Source organism: Mus caroli, chromosome 19 (assembly GCF_900094665.2).
Source record: "Mus caroli chromosome 19, CAROLI_EIJ_v1.1, whole genome shotgun sequence".
NCBI lineage: Eukaryota > Metazoa > Chordata > Mammalia > Rodentia > Muridae > Mus > Mus caroli.
This window is the reverse complement of record NC_034588.1, coordinates 14,985,981-15,006,565: the sequence shown is the minus strand read 5'-3', so window position 1 is coordinate 15,006,565 and position 20,585 is coordinate 14,985,981. Positions and strand designations below refer to the sequence as shown.

The window sequence follows — 20,585 nt, the reverse complement described above, 5'->3', positions numbered from 1 at the left end:
GATCCACACAAGAAGGATTCGATAGCCACAAGCATTTCTAAATATCAGGCTTAGCATCTGGGTAATGATACCCTGTAACCAGCCTTATCTTTGCTTTTGTTGTTGTCTTAATTAAAAACACATCTCACTATTAACTGTTCTGTTGAGAAATTTCCCAAGAGCCACATTGAGCTCTATGAAATGTTCAATGGGTGGGGAACACAGATGTGTTTGATTATGGAGGTAGCATCGCAGAAGACATACCCACTCCTTTCTTTAAGCAGAGTTTCACTCCACTTACAATGTAGAAAATCCACATGCATTGAGACATCCAGGCACAAGGGCCCAGATTCTGTGCAATCACAAGGACAAGGGACCGGACATCGCATCCATGCTTCCTGGTCTACACTCTTAAGAGTTTCATGTGTACTGTAATACTGCAGCTCAGACTTGGAATTCTGCTGAGGTTTCTGGCATGAGAAGGACGAGTGAATTAAAAGGCAATCAGGAAAGAGTTGACAAGGTTTGTGGGGTTAAGAACAGCAAAGCAGCACACATTTCAACTTGAGGCTGAGCGGACAGGGTAGGGATGTACTGTCCTGGATTATTCCCTATAGTGAAATAATTGTAACCAGACACACGGCGCAGTTACCACGGGCCTTCTGCCAGGACTGTGAATGAAAATAGCTTTGTTATGTCTACATACACGCAGACAATACACTCTGTCCTCTAGCACTCCTCAAGTTCAAATTATATAGAAGCCAATTTTCCCTGGATTCGCCTGACTTTGTACCTTAAGTAACAGTTTCAAACAGGATGACTTCCAAAGGTATCCATTATGACTGGAAGAGCCCTGGTTAGCAGACTCATTCACTTGAGTTGTCTTGAGTGCTAGCCAGTGTTTCCATCACCTTAGATGTACAAACAGCACCATGTTGGAGACTTGAGCTGCTGCAAAGACAAACTGAAAACGGAAATTTCTAAGGGATTCTTTCTTACCTGATTCTTTTTGATTGGCTGTATTTAGCTGTATTCTAATGCCAAGATATACTTGCATACAGGAGCCTGGTATGGCTGTCCTCTGAGAGGCTCTGCCAGCACCTGATTAAGGCAGATGAAGATACAGCCAACCATTAGACTGAGCCCAGTGATCCCAATGGAAGAGTTAGGGGAAGGGCTGAAGGAGCTGAAGGGGGTTGCAACCCCATAGGAAAAACAACAGTATCAACTAACAGGACCCCTCAGAGCTCCCAGGGACTAAACCATGGAACAAAGAGTATATATGAGCCAGTCCACTATAGCAGAGGGCTGCCTCTTCTGGCATTAGTGAAAGGGTAAGCACTTGATCCTATGGAGTCTTGATGCCCCCAAAGAAGTGGGATGATAGAGGAGAGAGGCAGGATTGGGTGGGTGGATGGGTGGGTGGGGGAGCACCCTCTTAGAGCCAAAGTGGAAGGGGAGGGGAGAGATGTTTATGGAGGCAAGACTGGGAAGGGGGATAACATTTGAAATGTAATCAAATAAAATGATAAATAAATAAATAAATAAATAAATGAATGAATGAATAAAATGTCTTTCACTGAAAATATGCAATTCTTACTATTACAATATTTTCAAATAAGAATGGTTCTTATTGCTATAACAATCTTCAAATATATTTCTTGTACCACTGAATAAATCCTGTTTTTAAGCAACCAAACATCAGGAAAGTATCATGTTACATACATCTAATATGTTTGGGAAGAAACATATACTATTTGGATATATGTTTTAGATGGCTTCAAAGGAGTCTGGCCAAATTATGGGTAACAGGCAAGGAGGGGTGGACAGAAGTAAGTAGATTTGATGTGTATTTTTGTAGGTACAAAATTACCATATATTCAGGAAATGCGTGAGATTATATATCTCGAGAAAAAGGAAGAGAAGCAGGCTAATGTCTAATTGCTTTTCTGAACTTAGCCTAGTGTAAGTTTTAGAAATAAATACACTTGATACTTTCCCATGGGATTCTAGGAATTCTAAGAAGCATAAAACCTAGTGAGACTAGGTGTTCCTGGGCCTAGATGCCTTGCACTGAGAACTGTAGTAAATGTCTTGCGCAATTATTGACTGGGTTTTATATGCTAACTCCCACATCAGTTATTCTGATCATTTTTTAATCCTCAGAAAATACCTACCACTGTGTTTATAAATGTTATAAATGACTGACAGTTTACTTTTTAAAGTGAACAACAGTGAATATGGATTTATTTGCATTATAAATTACATACCTGCTCCTGCAATCTTTGCTGCACAGGATACTAACAATAGATTAACCTTTACAATAGTACCCAATAACTTTGCTTAGGAAACCTACTAATGTCTTCATGGGCTTATAGGCAATACATAAAAATTAGTATTTCAATTCAGTCTCATAGGAGATTTTGAATTTTACTAATTGCTAAGAGAGTTTTGTTCTTAAGAGTGCCTATGGTTAACTTCTAAGGAATAAAAGTATAATTTTTCTTGGGTCCATTACTTACACCGTTAGTTTCTATTTACTCAATTTCAGCAAAGCCTATAAAGAGACATTTCTGTGAGGATTCATCCACTAGCTTCATCCAGTATCTCTGAGGAATCTATCTTAAAACCCGTTACCATTCAACTCTGTTTCTACACCTTGTGATGCTGTATAGTTTTTGTTAATTTAATTTTTTAAGAATTTAATATATTGGTGCTGTATTTACATCATGTCCTCCCCTCCTCCACATCCAACCCTCACTCAATCTTAAATTCATGACCTCTTCTTGTAAAATAGGGTGTGTGTGTATGTGTGTGTGTGTGTGTGTGTGTATGAGCATGTGTATGCACAAGTATGTATGTATATATGTATGTATCTAACTTGCTGAGACCACTTAGCATTGCTCATAGGTACATGTTTAGGACTCACCCTTCATGATTTCATACTCTTTTTTTGTTTGTTTGTTTCTTGTTTTTGTTGTGTTTTGTTGTTTTGGTTTGGTTTGGTTTTGTTTTTTTGAGACAGGGTTTCTCTGTATAGCCGTGGCTGTCCTGGAACTCACTTTGTAGACCAGGCTGGCCTCGAACTCAGAAATCCGCCTGTCTCTGCCTCCCAAGTGCTGGGATTAAAGGCATGCACCACCACCACCCGGCTAATTTCATACTTTTATTGGGAGATCAGCCCTGGAAATGATGGCCCTCTCTCTAGTCATTTACTGCCTATATCTCTTCATTAGGAATGAGACCTTGTGAAATTTCTCCAATCTGTGTTGGCATGGCCACTGTTTGATGGTGGTGGTTGTTGTTGCTGTTATTAGTGGTGGTGGCTTGGTTTTGGTTTGTTTGTTTGTTTGTTTGTTTGTTTTTAAGACTGAATTTCTCTGTGTAGTCTGGCTCTCCTGGACTTGTTCTGTAGACCAGGCTGCCCTTGAACACAGAGACTCACCTGCCTCTGGCATGTCAACTGGTCTTGTTGAGATTTTATGGGTACAGCCACCCTATCATATCTAAAAGACAATGTCGAGCAGTAGGTAACCTGCCCCTCTTGCTCTTACAATCTGTTTGTCACCTCTTCTGCAATTTTCAGTAAGTCCTAGGTATATGGGTTGTGTTGTAGATCTATCACCTTGGGTTGAGTTTTTACAGAACAAGAGGGGGGTTGTTTGTTGGTATAGAAAATTTTATATATTTTTTTGCATTTATTTGTTGAGTGGTTGTTGTTTTTGTTGTCATTGTTAGGCAAATAGTTGTCAGTAGATACCAAGTCCAGACTTGCCTGTAATTCAGTTTGTAAGCAAGGCTAGTTTCAAGATCACTCTCCTCCTGCTACAGTCCAAGACGGTGGGTGTGTATAAACACACCCAGATCTAGGCTGACTTTTGAATCCATATAGCCTATGCCTACCATGGTTTGGGCCTATAAATTTTACTAGAACATTTGTTTGTTTCATGCATTCTAAACAGAGTAATTGTCCATATGCCTAATAGCGATGAATTTTAGCAATCAGCTGGCACTGTGTATGTCTCTCTGTGTGTGTGTGTGTGTGTGTGTGTGTGTGTGTGTGTGGTGTGTGTGGTGTATGTGTGTGTGTGTGTGTGTGTATGTGTGCATTGTATGTGTGTGTGTGTGATATTCTTTTTCATAAAACATTAATTGTAGTACATTTTCCATAAGTATGGGAGGAGAAAGGAAAATATAAATGAAACATTAAGAAGCATGTCAATCATATTGGCATCAACAAGCCAATTATGGCATTTTTCATTTTGAAATCCTCTTATAATGTATCTACTATAGTATAAACTATGAATCCTGAATAGAGCCCAAAACACAGAAATGCATTGTGTGTGTAGCCCACAAAATAATTTCAATCGTTTAGTTTCAAGTGCTCCCCATATCACAATGATAAACCCCTAAAGGCATAAGAATCAATATACTACATTAAACCAGTGACTAGCAACTTAGCAGGTAATACTGCTTAAACGCAATGAGTAAGTGGATGGTGGGGGGGGGGGAGAGGAAGGGAGGCAAGAAGTCTTCCTGCAGTTGTTTCAGTAGTGTTTACAGGTATCAGTTTCAGAGTCTGCAGGAAGTAGACTACTGATCAACAAGTTTCATTTTAAATATGAATGCTGACCATATAAAGAAATATTAGTTGAATTGTCCTTGCTACTATAATTCACTTATTTTGAAAGACATTTTCCCAAGTCAGAAATGGTAATGTATTTTATAAATTGTAGCCATAAATGTATATTATCACTGTTTTGATGTCATTGAGCATGTGCCTGGCTCTGTGCTAAGGACTGGTATACTTCTGAACAAACATATGTCATCCATGCTAATAGTGTAGGGAGAACACATGCATATTTGGTTTTGAGCCTGGCTCCTGTATACTTATATTCCTATTAACAGATGGAAGATAATTAACCCAAGCCAAGTACATTGTGGTTCAGGATGGTTGTAGATTAGAAGAAGAAAGGAACAATAATGATAAAGGATAAGAAAAGCCATTAAAGAAGCGATCACATCCATGCTATGATCGTAGTCACAGAGTAATCCAATTTACTTTATTCTTAGACTTCTTCAGGTCTCCTGGACTGTTTGGTGGTCACTTTAGCTACATTTTACCTACTTCATCTGCTTGTAACTTGCCATCATGGCTAAGACTTGATGTAAAAAAGCGAGACAGTCAAAGAGAAAGCCTGAAAAACAACTCATTTGTATAGAGAAAATGGGTTGATAACTGCTAGTATCACATCAAAGATTGAAATTTCACATCAGGTCATACAAATGTACTTTATATTTATGCCCAGTAGCCATTCAATATATCTAAAATACTCAGTGTATAACCAGAGGGTGAGGAAACAGGGAAAAGACTGAGTAAATTCTGAAGCAAGGAGGTGTGGTCTCTTCACAGCGCTGGGAGGCCATCTTGCAGGAGCTCTGGGAATCCTTTACAAATATCCTCAGAGAATGCTGCCCATGACAACTTAGTGGAGAGCATGCTTTGCTTAACTCTTACTCCCTGCTCTGCACTTAAATGCCTTTGGAATGGACATTTAATGGCCTCACTCTCTATAGCAGATGTATTCAATTTTATAATTTTCATTGTGTGAAAACTCTCAAATACATGGGATCCCAAACCTGAAATATGAAATAATGGTTATCAGTTTGGCTGGGAATTGTATAACATTGGAAGATTGCCCAGAGAATTTCTGGCCTGTTGGGAAGCATTTTACTGAGCACACTCCAGGAGAACAATAACGGAATGTGGGCTATTTAAGAACAAAGCTATATTTTGAGAAAATATTATAAAATCAAATTGTCAATTGATGTGCCTTTGTTAGGCAAAATTTGAAGTGAACAAAAGATACATTGGGTTTAGCATTAGAAAATGATGCATACATTGAAATGAAAAATATTGGGGCTTGGTTATGTTTGTATATATGTGTGTGAGAAACTCTCTTTCTCATGTATGCATGAGTATGCTGTTCTATGATTTTTTTTAATTAAAATGTTCAATTAGCACATACAGAAGTAGGTTTCATTCTGGCATTTTCATCCACTTGTTGACTAATCAGTAATCATGCTATCATGCTTCTTTTCCTCCATCCTCATAAATGCCATGCCCCCCCCAGAGCTTATCATGTGTGTTTCCACCCACCCGTGGCCTCCTTCCTTGTCATATGTTTACTCTTGTCACCAGTCCCTTCCTCAACACCTTTTCTTCCTCACTCATGGTCTTCTTTCTAGTTTCATAATCTATATTCCTCCTTCCCCCACTTAACATATATGCATATAAACATGCTAAGCCTGGATCTCATATGCTAGAGCAGATAGGATTTTTGTCTTTCTGGTCAGCCTCACATAATGGAATGCTTTCCAGTTTCGTTGATTTTCCTGCAAAATTCATATCATTTTTCTTCACAACTGAACCAAATTCCATTGTGTATATATGCCACATTTTACTAACATTCACCTGCAGATGAGCAATGAAGCTAGTTCTAATTTTTTTTATAAATTATGTAGCAATAAACATGGATATGCATGTGTCTCCATGGCAGGATACTATCCTTTTGGTATATGTCCATAAATAGTTGTTTAGAATCTTCTATTTTTAATTACTCAAGAAACCTCCTTAATATTTTCCATATACACTCTACTAACTTATACTCCCACGGGCAATGAATAAGTGTTCCTCCTTCCCCACTTTCTTTGTTGGATTTCTTGGTGTTAGCCACTATGACTAGGAGGAGATTAAACCTCAAACGTATCTGTAGATTAGATTCCTCCGATGGCTAAGGATGTTGACTACCTCTTAGGGTTTTTCTGTTGAGAGTCATCTGTTTGTTTCACTGATGCATGTTTTGATTGGCAGAGTGTTTGGTCTTTAAGTTCTGTGGAGGGTTTTTTTTTATGTATTCTAGATATTAATCCTCAGCCTGATATACAGAAGACAAAGATGTTCTCCCATTATATAGATGCACTGTTGGCTCTACTGAGAGTTTTCTGTGCTGCACAGAAGCCTTGTAATTTTATGCACATCTGCTTCTTAGTTCTTGGTGCTGTTTCCCATGCTATTAGAGTCCCATTCATAAAATTCTTACCTTAACCTCCATCCTTAGTGTGTCCGTGTGTTTACCTTTCAGTATTTCAGGCTTCAAATGAAAGTCTTTAAGCTATATTAGATTTTTGTTTTGAATGAGAGACAGGGATCTGTTTTCATTTTTCTCAGAATGGATATAGACTTTTTTTTCCTGCACCACTAGTTGAATAGGTTGTCTTTTTTTCCAGTGTATGTTTTTGATACCTTTGTAAGACTTAAATGCCCATAACTGTATGGGCTTACTTCTGAGACTGGTATTCTATTCTCCAGGTATACATATCTGTCTTTATACCAGTACCAAGCTGTGAGAGTCTGTTTTTTCTTTTAATCATGGTGGGACTTGGAATCATCGAACTCATTTTTCCAGTTTGACACCGTTATATTGGAAGTAAACTAATGTTTCTCCAACACTCACAGATGCCTGCAAGAACACTTCATGGCCGCCAGTCTTATGATCAATAAAACATTTTAAAAACCAAGACTGGGCTAGCGAGTTGGCTCAGTAGGTAGGAGCACTGACTGCTCTTCCTAAGGTCCTGAGTTCAAATTCCAGCAACCACATGATGGCTCAGAACCTCCATAGTGAGATATGATGCCCTCTTCTGGCACATCTGAAGACAGCTACAGTGTGCTTGTGTATAATAATAAATAAATCTTCAAGCCTGAGCAAGCAGGGCTGACTGGAGTGAAAAGAGGTCCTAGAATTTGGTTCCTGACAGCCACATGAGGGCTCACAACCATCTGTGCAGCTACAGTGTACTCATATACATGAAAAAAAAAAAAAAACCCAAGACTATTGTCACCTGAATACTAGCATATCCTTTAAAACAGATGTGTCATATTACCATGTATGTAAATACCTACATACATGTACTTATGTGTGCATCTTCCCTGTGCAATCTACTTCAAATATTCTTAACATTCATTTTACCATAAAAAATATTGTATACTTTATTATCTTCTAGGTGCTCATGTATTGCTTTCCCTTCAGATCTTAGTCACTTCTTAACCCTCCTTTTCCTGATAATTACATTTTGAATCAAACTTTTAAATAAAATAATGCATTATCTACACTAGCAAGATTTTGCTGAAAGGACCCAGATAGAGCTGTCTCTTGTGAGACTATGCCGGGGCCTAGCAAACACAGAAGTGGATGCTCACAGTCAGCTATTGAATGGATCACAGGGCCCCCAATGGAGGAGCNGATCTGCGACCCTATAGGTGGAACAATAATATGAACTAACCAGTACCCCCCGCAGCTCGTGTCTCTAGCTGCATATGTATCAGAAGATGGCCTAGTCAGCCATCAGTGGAAAGAGAGGCCCATTGGTCATGCAAACTTTATATGCCTCAGTACAGGGGAACGAAGAGGCCAAGAAGTGGGAGTGTGTGGATGGGGGAGTGGGTGGGGGAGTGTGTGGGGGACTTTTGGGATAGCATTGGAAATATAAATGAAATAAATAACCAATAAAAAAAAGAACATAAAAAATAATGCATTATCAATTAAAGACATCATGCATCTTATTGTATCAGTTTCTACCTTGTTTTTGAGCCTCTCTCTCTCTCTCTCTCTCTCTCTCTCTCTCTCTCTCCTCTCTGATCCTGGAGCTCACCCATTGGTTAGATTGGCTCATCTTGGCTCACCAATGAGTCTTCAGGGCCCTCCTGTCTCTACCTCGAAATACTGGAATCATAAGCTCCCACTGCCATGTCCAGCTTTTAGGTGCAGGTACTGGGATCTGAACTCAGGTCCTCATACTTGTACGGCAGGCACATTGTTCACTGAGCCATTGCTAGACACTAGGTCTTGGTTTCATTGACACCAGTTCTCTCATTCATGGAAAGTTCTTAGAGTTTCCTGAGTCATTTATATCGGCATAGCAAAGCTCTGGAATTAACTTTAGCTCTGTATTTTGGGGAGTAGAATTCGTTTTTGAACTAGCAAATATTTGCTTGTTTGCTGCTATAATTTATATCTTTAATTGATCTCTGTCAGCTACCTTGTGTCCCTTTAAGTCATACGTTATATCTGAATGCTTTATTTTGGTTTTATCTGATGATACTATTACTTGTCTCTCTTCATTTGTGATGAATTTTTCATGTCTGTTCTTTTTGGAAAGTGTTATGCACAAGTCATTGCCGGTTCATGTTTTGGAGTCAGATTGATTTTAGTTCCAATTTGCCTGAACAGCCATGAATAAATGGAACATATCCTTTTCTTGAGTTCCAGTTTCTTCATGTAAAATTTGTGGCACTTGTCACTAGTATTAAGTGAATTTACATAGATGGAAAGTTTGAAAGAGAATGGAAGCTGATATCATCATAATATTCTCTCCTCATGCCAGCCAACCACGCTGTGTGAAATGTTGGGTAACTATAGTCATTCCTGTGGATGTGGGTTATTTTTAACCTTTTTCACTTTCAGTTGACATTTCTTCATCATGCCTACAAACCAGTTTTTGCTTCATCAAGGTTTTACTGTGAAGGAAATGTAGGTGTTTTCTCAGTGTTTGTTGAGATTTAGATATAGTTGCTTGTGCACACTGGCTTTGTTGGTATTGTTTCTTAGAGTAATGGATTTTTCATCTCTTCTTCCATTGATGTAATGCTTATTTCTGAAGTCTGCTCTCAGTTTCCTTTTAGCATCTTTTACTTATGTCTTTTTCTAAGTGGAATTTATAGTATATACTTTATGTTACTCTCATCATTTCCTCCTTCCCTCTTGCTGCCTGTGGGGTATAGATGTACACTCTTGTGCATGAATGTGTGTGTATGTTCGTGTGTGTGTGTGTGTGTGTGTGTATCACTGAAACATCCCTCAGCTGCCTCAATACTTTCTATATAAACAATCTTCTTTCTTCTGAGATGCATAGATAAAACTCTGGATTCTACTGGGGTCCCTCACCCACTTCATTTTCTCAACCTCCTATGAAACCATCTCAATGCACAAATGCCTATAATATTTAATAGCTTGCTATGAGATATTGCTTTTAGACAGCACCAGCATTTCTTGTAGATTCGACCTGTGTATCCTTCTCCGTGCCAGTTTTTTCCCCATAAGTTGTAATGTTACATGTAGATCATGTTATCTGTCAGTCAGTTCCTGAAGAGATTATGCCTCCTCTTGAACTTGAAGGCGTCATATTTGAGGAAGCTTATAAAATAGTAATTTAAAATGAATGCATTTTACAGTAGGGATTTCTTGTGGTACATTTATTGTTCCCACCTACTTATCCTCCCATCTTGAATACTGTAATCTGCATTTCTATAACAGGCCATTTTATCTCCTTTATTTTCTACCGTAATTTTTAGTTTCTTTCCAAGAAATCTACTGAAGTACTTATTGAGTCTTCTTCCTCTACACCAATTTACTTTTAAGTCATCCTTAAGTATTCTCTAATAAGAACTTTGCAGTTGAGAGTTTTTAGTTTTGACATATTTCTTCATAGGGCAAAGAAGCTTTGAAGTGTTAGTGTATTTTATTTCTGTCCTCACAGTATATGTGCATAGACTGGATAATGCAGGTCCTTAGGGTGTATGTGTGTAGACATACATATAGGTTAAGGTGGGTCTCAACACTGCATGAATGTGTCATCTGCTATCACTTCTGAGGAATGAGCCTAAACTGAAACTCTTGACTTCATTTACTTTCAGTAGAAAAGAAAAAGTGATTCTTTATTCTCTCCTAAAACTAATTTTTCAGGGACATCTTAAGCCAGATCATGCTTTGTTTAGGTTTGGTTTTTTTTTTAGTTCTTTAATAATATCATGAAGTATATATATAAATATATATATATATATATATATATATATATATATATATATATTTACAACCAATCAAGGTAGTCTGACTCTTTAATACTTGTGAACTTACTGAGCCATTTCAGCCCTCCTTGGCTTTTCACAGTCACATTTGACTTTGGTAACTTCTATGTTGGAGCATGGCAGTCTGGGCTCTGGAGGACATTGCCTGGCTTCAATCCCTACTTTGATTATCTTACTAGCTGTTCAGCTTTGAAATGTGTGAAACTTTCTAAAAGCTAGGTTTCCATGTCTGTAAAAGGGAAACAGCAGTGCTTTCTGTCCCTGTCGCGGTGGGTGGGGTGTGTGAGTTATTTTGCATGCATTGAATGAATAGTAGACTTAAAGCCTCCAGCACAGCACCAGAGGGAGGCAGAAGCAGAGTCTTCAGAGGAAAGCAGAAAATCGAGCTGCTTTCTGAACTTGGGTTTCTCTTTTCCCTCCTCCAAAGCTACTTTCCCATTTTCCTTTTCCTTTCTTTCCTAAGAAAGCACTCTGGAAATTCTCATGTTTGAATTCCTCTTAGTTTCCCACAAAAATCAATCTGACATCTCACATCACGGTACAATAACTCCATCCCTAACTCTTCTCTTCCTGATGCCGCTGCACATCTTCCTACCATGGCACGGTCTCTCGGCTCACTTTGATTTTCAACGGGTTCTTTTTCATCTGAAAGAACATGAGTCAGGAGGATTGCAGTGAGTAGGAAGCCAGCCTGAGCTACAGAGCAAGATTTCTCAGAAAGGAAAGGATGTAGGAATGCCCATACAAGTCTCCAGTTTGGGTGTCAGTTCAGAAACTCTAAGTCACCAAGACCAACACACATGGCACGTTCTTACTCTTCCTCACTGATGCTGCAGGACTAGCTGTAATTTCAGCATCCTAAGGCATACCATGCTTGAAGTCAATGCACGAGATGCAAAGGCATTATCTTTCCTGTCCCTTGAGCATAAGCATCTCTATTACACCACCAGATATTTTGGAAGGAATTTTCATTTGTCTTTATTAATTTCTTCTGAGTATATGTGGGTAATATGTAAATTTTTAAATGATGGGTTTCTATTGATTTACAATAATGAGAAATACTGCCAGAAATTGATGTAAGTCAGGAGTTTCTGAAATGTGTAATAATATTTACTCCAAATTCTAGAATCTAAAAAGCTTAGTGATTTCCAATGAACTTTAAAATTAAAGTTGAATATTGAGAAGTTTTGTCTAAAATATGCTTCTGGAATGAACATATAGAAAGATATTTTATTCTTATTTTTATATTCATTTCATTGTGGGGGTAGGGAAGCATGCTACAGTGTATGAATGCATATATGTGTGTGTACATGAGAGCATGTATATGTGCATGTGTGCACGCATGTGTGCAGATTAAAGACTAGCCTTTAGAATTTATTTCTCTCCTTTCACCACATGGATTCCAGGATTCAAACTCAAATTTTTAGTCTTGGTGGCAAGCACCTGTATCCACTGAGTCATACCATCAACCTAAAAGAACATTATTATAATCATTTATGTGTAACAGAAAACAATGGGAGGAAATTTGTAATGTAACTGAGACTATCAGCAGTGTGGAGTAGGGTGTAACTTAGAGGCAGAGCCCTGGCCTGGCATGCACAGGGCCCTTCATTCCACCCTGGTACTGCCAGTGATCAAAAAGATTCACACAGCTAAGTTACAAGCACTGCAAATCTCTGAACTCTGCAGAAAATACTGAGAGCCTTTCAACCGGACAGTCCACTTCATGAACAGGTGTGTCTACAGCTCCTTCCTATTATGCAATACTATAAAGCACTCTGATAGCAAGCCAAAGAGCATTCCACCATGTCCTCATCAGTGGCCAGGCAGCAAGGCTGCAGACCTCCCGCTGACAAAGGCAGTATACAAAATGGCAGTGTGCGTTATATACCCCAGCCTAGGCTAGGTGATAGATAGCTAACTACACCGTCATTTTAAAAGGATTGTTAAAAGAGACCTTTGCAACATGTCTTAGGAGCACTACAATTTACTAAGAATATACCATCTGCTAACATGTTTGACTGTGTATTAGAAAACGGTAACCATAAGAAAATAGCTTGCCTGTGATGGACTTTTTGGACCAGTTTTAGAAAGCATTGTTTGGTTACTTGAGCTTTGTCAGGCGCATGTGCAATTTTACCCTCTGAGTTTTCCTGATACTCGCTAATCTCCAAAAGTTGCCCTGACTCTTGCCTTGGGGAACTTGTTTACCTGGTACTTTATTATATTCATCACCTCCAAATCTTGCAGCTGCATTGCTGAATAAATGGTTCTGTCTCCACGTTACTGCAAAGGAAACAGTCCTGGAAAGGCGACCCTCCGGGTTTACACAGTAAGCACAGATCATCTTGACTTGACATAATTTTTACCATTCTCGTTTACCTGACGACTATGTTTATTGGTTTTAGAACACATCTGGATAAATAATGACAAGGATAGAGCTATGGCTGTGTTCTGCAGGCCTGGTCAATTAGAATAAAATTGTGTTTTTAATTCATGCCATGCCTTGAAACAGAAGGTGAGCAAGAGCTTTGCACAGAGTCACAGGGGTCAGTCAGGTTAGTGAAGTGTGTTTAGAATGTCACCTACTGTCTACCTGCAAAGATTTTAAAGCTTGGTGGCAAAAGATGAGAGACAGTTCCAGATTTGGGATCGTGGACTGAACAGAGATGTCCATGTACATTCAGGGTACTCTTGTAAGGATGTATAGGTGCCAGTGGAAAACTTACCGTCATGACGTCTCATCTGTGAATACTGTTTCCAGTTACTGTACCTCACCATCTCCAGTTTAATAGCTATCATCATTCAGCAAAGTGCAAAAATTTATTCAGCACATATGTCAGTGAAGGCGTGGCCATGGAGCATGCCCAATATACCTCGTGTATAATGGGGTAAGAATGTTATAACAGATACACTAAGTGGCGAAGTAGAATTTTTAAGGGCAAAGGCCTCTCAGAGTCCCTGAGAAAAGTTCGCATCACTTGGCACTGACTAGCTTCATGCATAAGTTTTGAGACCAGGTTTTTTTTTGTTTTTTTTGTTCTCTTTTGTTTTGTCTTTTTTTCATTAGACTGAATTTATAGAGCCTGGGAATTCTTTCACAGAAGAGAAAAACCAAAAACTGGACCTGTAATCATAAGCTAATGTGTCCTTTGGTCTTTTCTAGTTCGGTTAAGGTGTGAATGGATCACGCATGGCTCAACAGGGGGTTCTGATACAAGCCATAGTTCTAAATGTTGACATATGAGAAATCATGCTTTTGTACACAACTTGATTTTAGGGCTAACTTTTTAAGTGCGTGCGTGCGTGTGTGTGGGGTGGGGTGGGTGCGCACACGTGCACTCGAGCATTTGTGCATGTGAAAGCTGGTGGTAGGCATCAGGTTTCACTTCTCAGTGACTCACCACCGTATTTGTGTGTGTGTGTGTGTGTGAGAGAGAGAGAGAGAGAGAGAGAGAGAGAGAGAGAGAGAGAGAGAGAGCTGGAATCTTTGTCTAGCCTGGAGCTTCTCAAATAGGCTAGGCCGGCTCACTGGAGAGCCCCAAGAATCCTGTTTCTCCCCCTCACCGGTGCTGGGGTTACAGGCGCTCACCACTGTGCTCTGCTTATAGAGCTAGAACTTCTGAATTAAAGCTGAACCCAAGACAGAAGCACTGCACTAGGAGGTGGGGGGGTGGCCCCTTTCTCGGTCATGACAGGAAAGTCGCTTCCCTTCCCTGAGTCACCTAGGCTCGGTTATCACTGGTGTGCACTGACTGCTATTACCCTTCTCGGCAAGCTTTGAATACATACTTCCTCGTCTTCTTTAATCTGCTCCTAGTAAACCCATTCTCACAGTTACTAATTTCTTTAGCATAGGCTCAATGACATTCATTTTCTGGCTATTTGTTTCTAGTTCTGTTTTAAGTAACACTGATGAAAGGAACCGGGGTGTGCTTGGGTTGGTTTTATTTAATTGCTGAAATAGTTGGGTGATGGCTGACTGTCCATGCAGTCATCGATTGATCTGGGTGATACCTGGTCATTTCATTAGACAGAATCACTTTCACTCAAGACAGATGATCCAAGTAGGAAGCCACTTTCATTCTGTGGTTTCATTCTCTCCTCTTGTTGATAAATTTCTTCTAAGGAGATAAGTGTCTTATCCCTTTTATCACTTACCTATAAGCTTAGGAGGAGGACGATAGTGGTGATGATGGTGGTAGTAGTAATGAATGGTCATGTGGTGTTGGTGTTGGTGTTGGTGTTGTTGTTGTTGGTGGTGGTGGTGATGATGATAATGATGATGATGACGATGATGGGTGGTGATTGTGGTTGGGGTACATCTTTTGTAGGGAATGAGGGGCTCTTTTTTCTCTTGAAAAAGTTTAGGTGAGTCAGTTGCCCAGGATTCAGTTTAGACCTTGTTTGTAAGGATCATTAAATGTAAGCTTTTTTTTTTCAACACTCACACATCTGATAATTATTTTCAAAAATTCTTGGTGAGTGACTTTTTTTTCTTTTTTAATATAAGTGCTAGTAGTTACACTTAAAAGCTTAATGAGAAGCACTACACAAAACTAACTCTCTTGGGACATGTCCTGCTTAATCTAAATCTTGTAGTATGGTCATTTAAAAAAAAAAAAAAAAACTTTGAACTGCTGAGAGCAAGAACATTGTGCAACCCCGTGGTAACCAAAGAGTCATTGTCCTGTATTAACAGCTATAAACTAGTGGTGTTTGGGGACAGATTTGAGCTCATCAACTGAGGAGCTTAACTAACTGGGCTGTGAAGCACATCAAAGTGAGACCTTACCAAGGGAGATGACCAATTCACAACATCAATGCTATAAAATTACATAATAATGTTATGATCTCACATAAATGTGAAATCCATTTAAAAGACTTGGCTTCCTGGTATATGTTTCTCTTGATCTTTGATTAAAATGTATGAAAAAGTTAGACCTTCTACAAGCAAGATTAAGACTAAGAATATTTTTAATATGATAGTAGACAAAAGTCAGGCAATGGAGTACCCAAGGGTCACCTGACCAGAAGGCCACATCCAGAGATGTTTGTTTGGCTTCTTGACTCAGAAAGTCTAAGAACAACCACAGAAACCAGAATACATCTTTGCTCAGAGCAGCCTGTGGGCCTGTTCTGGAAGCAGCTGTATCTGCTGACCAGGAGTCTGAGTGCTTACAGGCAAAACTCTGCAGCTGTGGATTCAGGCTCTGCCTGTGGCCCCTCCATGGGCTTGCATGACTGTACAACTTAGATTCCCAGCTTTGTCTCTGGGAAGAAAATGCTAAAGTGACCAGTCCCTACATCATGAATCTTACTATTACACAACAATATTGTATAGGTAACACACAATGCCTGGTTTTAGCCAGTACACTCTAAGTGTTTGTATCTTATTACAAAGTCAAGCAAAAATGAAAAATGTTTACAGTGTGAAACAAGGTTTTTCCAGAACTGCCCAGAAGGTGAAGTTCATTTCCATGAGTCCTAAGATCACAGGTGGCTACCTTTTGATGGGTACTGTTGAAACAACTGATGGCAATCACAGGAAGAAGTCCCTGATGCTGCTAGAGGCAAGCAGCAAGCTCAACATGAGCCATCTTCCCTCCCTAGCTTGGCTAGCCATTTGCCTTCTCTGTTGTAGCTTTTTTTCCAGTTGTTTTTGAGAAAGAGCAGGCTTGGGTTTCGAGGGCAGGGAAATCTAGGCCAAATGTATTTGTAGAAGTATGTGATTTTTTTTAAGGGATCTTATGTTACTGTTGTGCCTACAGCTTTCCCCAGGAAGGGTGTTCACCCTTTCCTCTGTGCTTTCACTCTCAGCCTGGCTACCAGAATGTTCTCTTACCAAATCCTTGGGTAATCTGGCTCAATCCTTACCTCTATATCATCCCTGTAGGAATAAGTAAAAATATGAAATACGATGGAAATCAAACACTGCATGATCAAGAGTCCTTCAGAGTGCTTCCGTGACTAAAGCCCACCACCATCTACTACAGTTAAGCTCTCGCTGTTTCCTGAGCTCATTAGTTGTCTTAACCATAAACAGAAATGCTACTTTTTTCTCAACCCACTGATTTTTTTTCCCTGCATTTTCTTACTTGTATATTTTGGTGAAATTCAGGCAGCTCAGTTCATTGTCAGGTGTCAAAGTAGAATTCTCTGACCAGATTGTTCTTTCCAATTTCCTGATGCTGAGTTTTCTAATTACAACTATTCCAGAAACTAGATTTTGTAACTCAGTGTGTGAACGGGTAACCCAAGCAATGTCTTCGGGCTGAGTTGAATGTGGGAGGCTTCCTCCATCTGCCAGAGCACAGCTGTCTCAGGTACAAGATAAATGTTCCGTTGGGTGACTTTTCCATTTTAGCACTGAAGTGAACTAAAGGAAAAATGGGTGACTCCTCATGTTCAAAACTCTATGCTAAATTTTTTTGAGTCTTGCCGGTATCATAGAACACTCACTTCAATTCTGTTATCCTAAAGGGTACTATTTAAAATACAGATGTTCTAGCTATGTGTTAGTGTTATCTCTAAATTGCTAGGTTGGTTTAGATAGATACAGCCATCAAACCCATGGGTACTTTTTGTTGTTCTGATGTTTACACATGAAAAAAAAAACTGTATGCTCATTTGGAAACATTGTGGAAAACCATAAACGAGCAGCTGGCATGTCTACACAAACTGGGCATTTTTGTTGAGAACTTTGCCTTCCTGCTAAACAGGGACACAAAGAAGAGAATGCACTGTGGGCATCCTGTCTCAGTCAGAGCAGAGCATCTGTGTTGAGACCAGCATCCAGATGAGTTTCTGCATGTTACACAGAGCAGGGCACTGAGTCTTCTGAGTTATCATGTGAATTCAGGGCAAGTCTGCAAAGGTCCAAAGCAAGCTGGATGCCTTAGAAGCAGTTTCCCTTCCTCCTAGTCCCCACTGCACACCTCTGTCTCTTTCTTGAGTCTCTTTCTTTTCTTGCCTGCTGCTAGAACTGTTCTCTAAAATGGTTCTCAACAAGGGTTGTATTCAAACAGAATGAAAATACTGTTTCCATTACTCTCCAAAGTCCACTTAGCATGACTCTAATTGTTTAAACATAAGTCCTTTCACTAATGTAAACTTTAAAAAGTCATTGTGCTCTCAGCTTCCGAAGACATCAGCAGGGCTAACTCTCTGTTTTCCTTCTGAGAGGTGAAGAAAACTCAGTCATTCTTTTCTTCCCCCCAACTTCTTGATATTCAAACTACCAAGTAAGAGCATCAGGTTACCTGAACAAAAAGACAAACTAGCTCTTGAGTAATTAGTATTACTTTAACCAGTTATCAGGTTCTATGTTCTAGCTAGGTGACGAAAGTAATTCTTTCTAGAGATTAATTTCACATAGAAAAGGGAAGAGCTGCCGTCTGGTGATAGAGCTACTAATTTCTAGGAGAGCACTGACATATGCTAGCCATGATGGGACAAAAATCGGCTTGAATCCAAGCAATGAATGCATAGGCTTCACCATTAAGTATTAGCCACAGTTGGTAAGAGCTCTCTCAGCAGTGAAATGGGAGAATACAAGGTGGGTGTCCAGTAACTTGCTCAGAAATCGAAGTGAGTGTTCTCTGGGTTGTTGAATCCTTCCAACACTGGGTGAAGGATGAGGAAAATGGTTACATAGGCCATGTGATAATTATTACCATAGTTCTCATGTAAGTAAAGGATAACAGGGGTGGCGATGCTGAACTATGGGTAAAGGTGCTGACTTCTAAGTCTGATGACCTGAATTTGAAAACAGAACACATAATATAGAAAGAGAACTCATTCGTGAAAGTTGTCCTACAAATGCAGGCACTGTGTAGTACATAAGATCACAGAGAGAAATAATTAAGTGAGAAAATACTGAGATGTTTTTTAGATGGGCACATCTCAGTCTACCAGACTGAAGAATGCACAAGAACGGTGTGTTCCCACTGTGTCTAGTGCCTATTGCGCACTTGTGTTCTCTGAAAGAGACCCAGACTGTCTAACCTGACTTGGATGTGTTTTTCTTAGATTTTTCAGTTCTTAAACAAGTGTGGCCTCTTCAGTCATTACCTTCTGTTCCTCTCTGCTATCAGCCTTGAGAACTAGTGAGCCAATTGTTTAAATTATCGCCTACACATTACAAAGCGTGAATGTTCTTCTAGCCTCTGCACCTTAGAGCCTAACTTTTGGATCAAGCCACATTCTCTTCCTAAAAGAACTCTGGAAGTGTGGGCTTAATTTCAGCTAAGAATTTTTTTCTGTGTCCTACCCATGTATTTGTACATCAGGTTAAATGTTCATCTTTGGTAAACTGCAAATTGATTGCCTAGTTGTAAGATTAAAGGCAGAATGTTCTCGAGGCTTCTGCTTTGACTTAGCTGTGTCTGAAGATGCAAACTCTCACTCAGGGGACAGTAGCTCTGAGGTGAGCAGTTATTTCGTCAATCGAATGAGAAACCTTTGCCCCCTCTTATCACTAAGCAACAGTGACACACCAACACTGAGCATAGGATCTCTTCTTATGGTTACATCTTCTGCCTCCCGCAGACTGACGTCATGTCCCCACACTGAGAGCAGGAGTGGCCTTTGGCATTTGATTATCCCAAACCCAAGTTTCTGTCCCGTTTTTAGTTCCTTGCCATTTTGATTTTGCTTTTTGAATTTGCTTGTGACTCTCTGCTTCCCCCATCTTTTTTTTTTTTTTGGTACAATGATTCTTACCTTGTCTTTCCCCAGTCCGTTTCTGACCTGGAGAGACGTGCAGCATGTTATTGTCAGGACTTCCCGTGCGGGACATTTGAACGCTAATGACTGGAAAACCAATGCTGCTGGTTTTAAGGGTGAGAACTTCTTTCCTATTCTGTCACAGGCAAAAAACATTTTTATTTTTCCCCCAATTTTAAATGGAGAGCAGGAAACTGAACCCTTCAAACACAGCAAAATGAAATTTTGTGCTCATACAAGAAGAGTTCTTTGGTCTTTCCATACATAAAAGGCAGATTGATTTTTTTTTAATTAAAAGTATACATACATGGCAGATTTTCTATGTTTCTAACATCATTGGTCAAGTGTTTAAAAATTCTTCCAACTCCTAAGCATATCTGGCCTATGAGAACCCTAACTGCTTTGGTATTCACTGTCATTGATTCTCTGAGTGGTATTTTTATAACTCTGTGTTTTTAAGTTCTTCACCTTTTTTCCTCGTGTATAATAGCTGACATACATTTCTCGCTGTGATCTAGCAATTCGTCATGCATTTTGTAACACTATTTTTAATAGTTTTAAAACTCTCAAAACAGAAAAGCAGGCCTATGTCTATGAGTAAAGCAACAGCTAAAGCCTCCTACCGAGCAGTCCCTAGTAGCTGTGCATGACATAGAACAATCATGGGATGCTCTGCTGAAGCAAGTTGTATGTCTCTTTAGTGCTCTTAACAGTAGCCATAATCCTCTTTGTCATGGATAATATAAATCATAATAAATAGGAAGTCATTATGTAAGGCATTTCTAAAGATTAATGTGTTTACTCAAGTTGCCAATAACCTACATTTTAATCTATGCAGTTATAACAAAAATTACTTCATATCACAGCTGCAGTCTCAAACTTTTTCCCAAATAATTTGAGATCCTAACGTATGCCCCTCTAGGGGAGACCATGTTCACTCGTGTAAGGAATA

General features: G+C 39.4%; 1 protein-coding gene across 4 annotated transcripts in view; it reads left to right on the top strand.

Annotated features, from left to right (window-relative positions):
- The window catches only part of Pcsk5 (proprotein convertase subtilisin/kexin type 5), a 412,773-nt gene that overhangs the window by 202,610 nt on the left and 189,578 nt on the right, over positions 1-20,585 (top strand). For all 4 annotated transcript variants that reach the window (XM_021151578.2, XM_021151579.2, XM_029472674.1 and 1 more), the window contains exon 10: positions 19,646-19,749. In XM_021151578.2, coding sequence (XP_021007237.1) covers positions 19,646-19,749 — 104 coding nt within the window. The remainder of the gene's footprint in view (positions 1-19,645; positions 19,750-20,585) is intronic.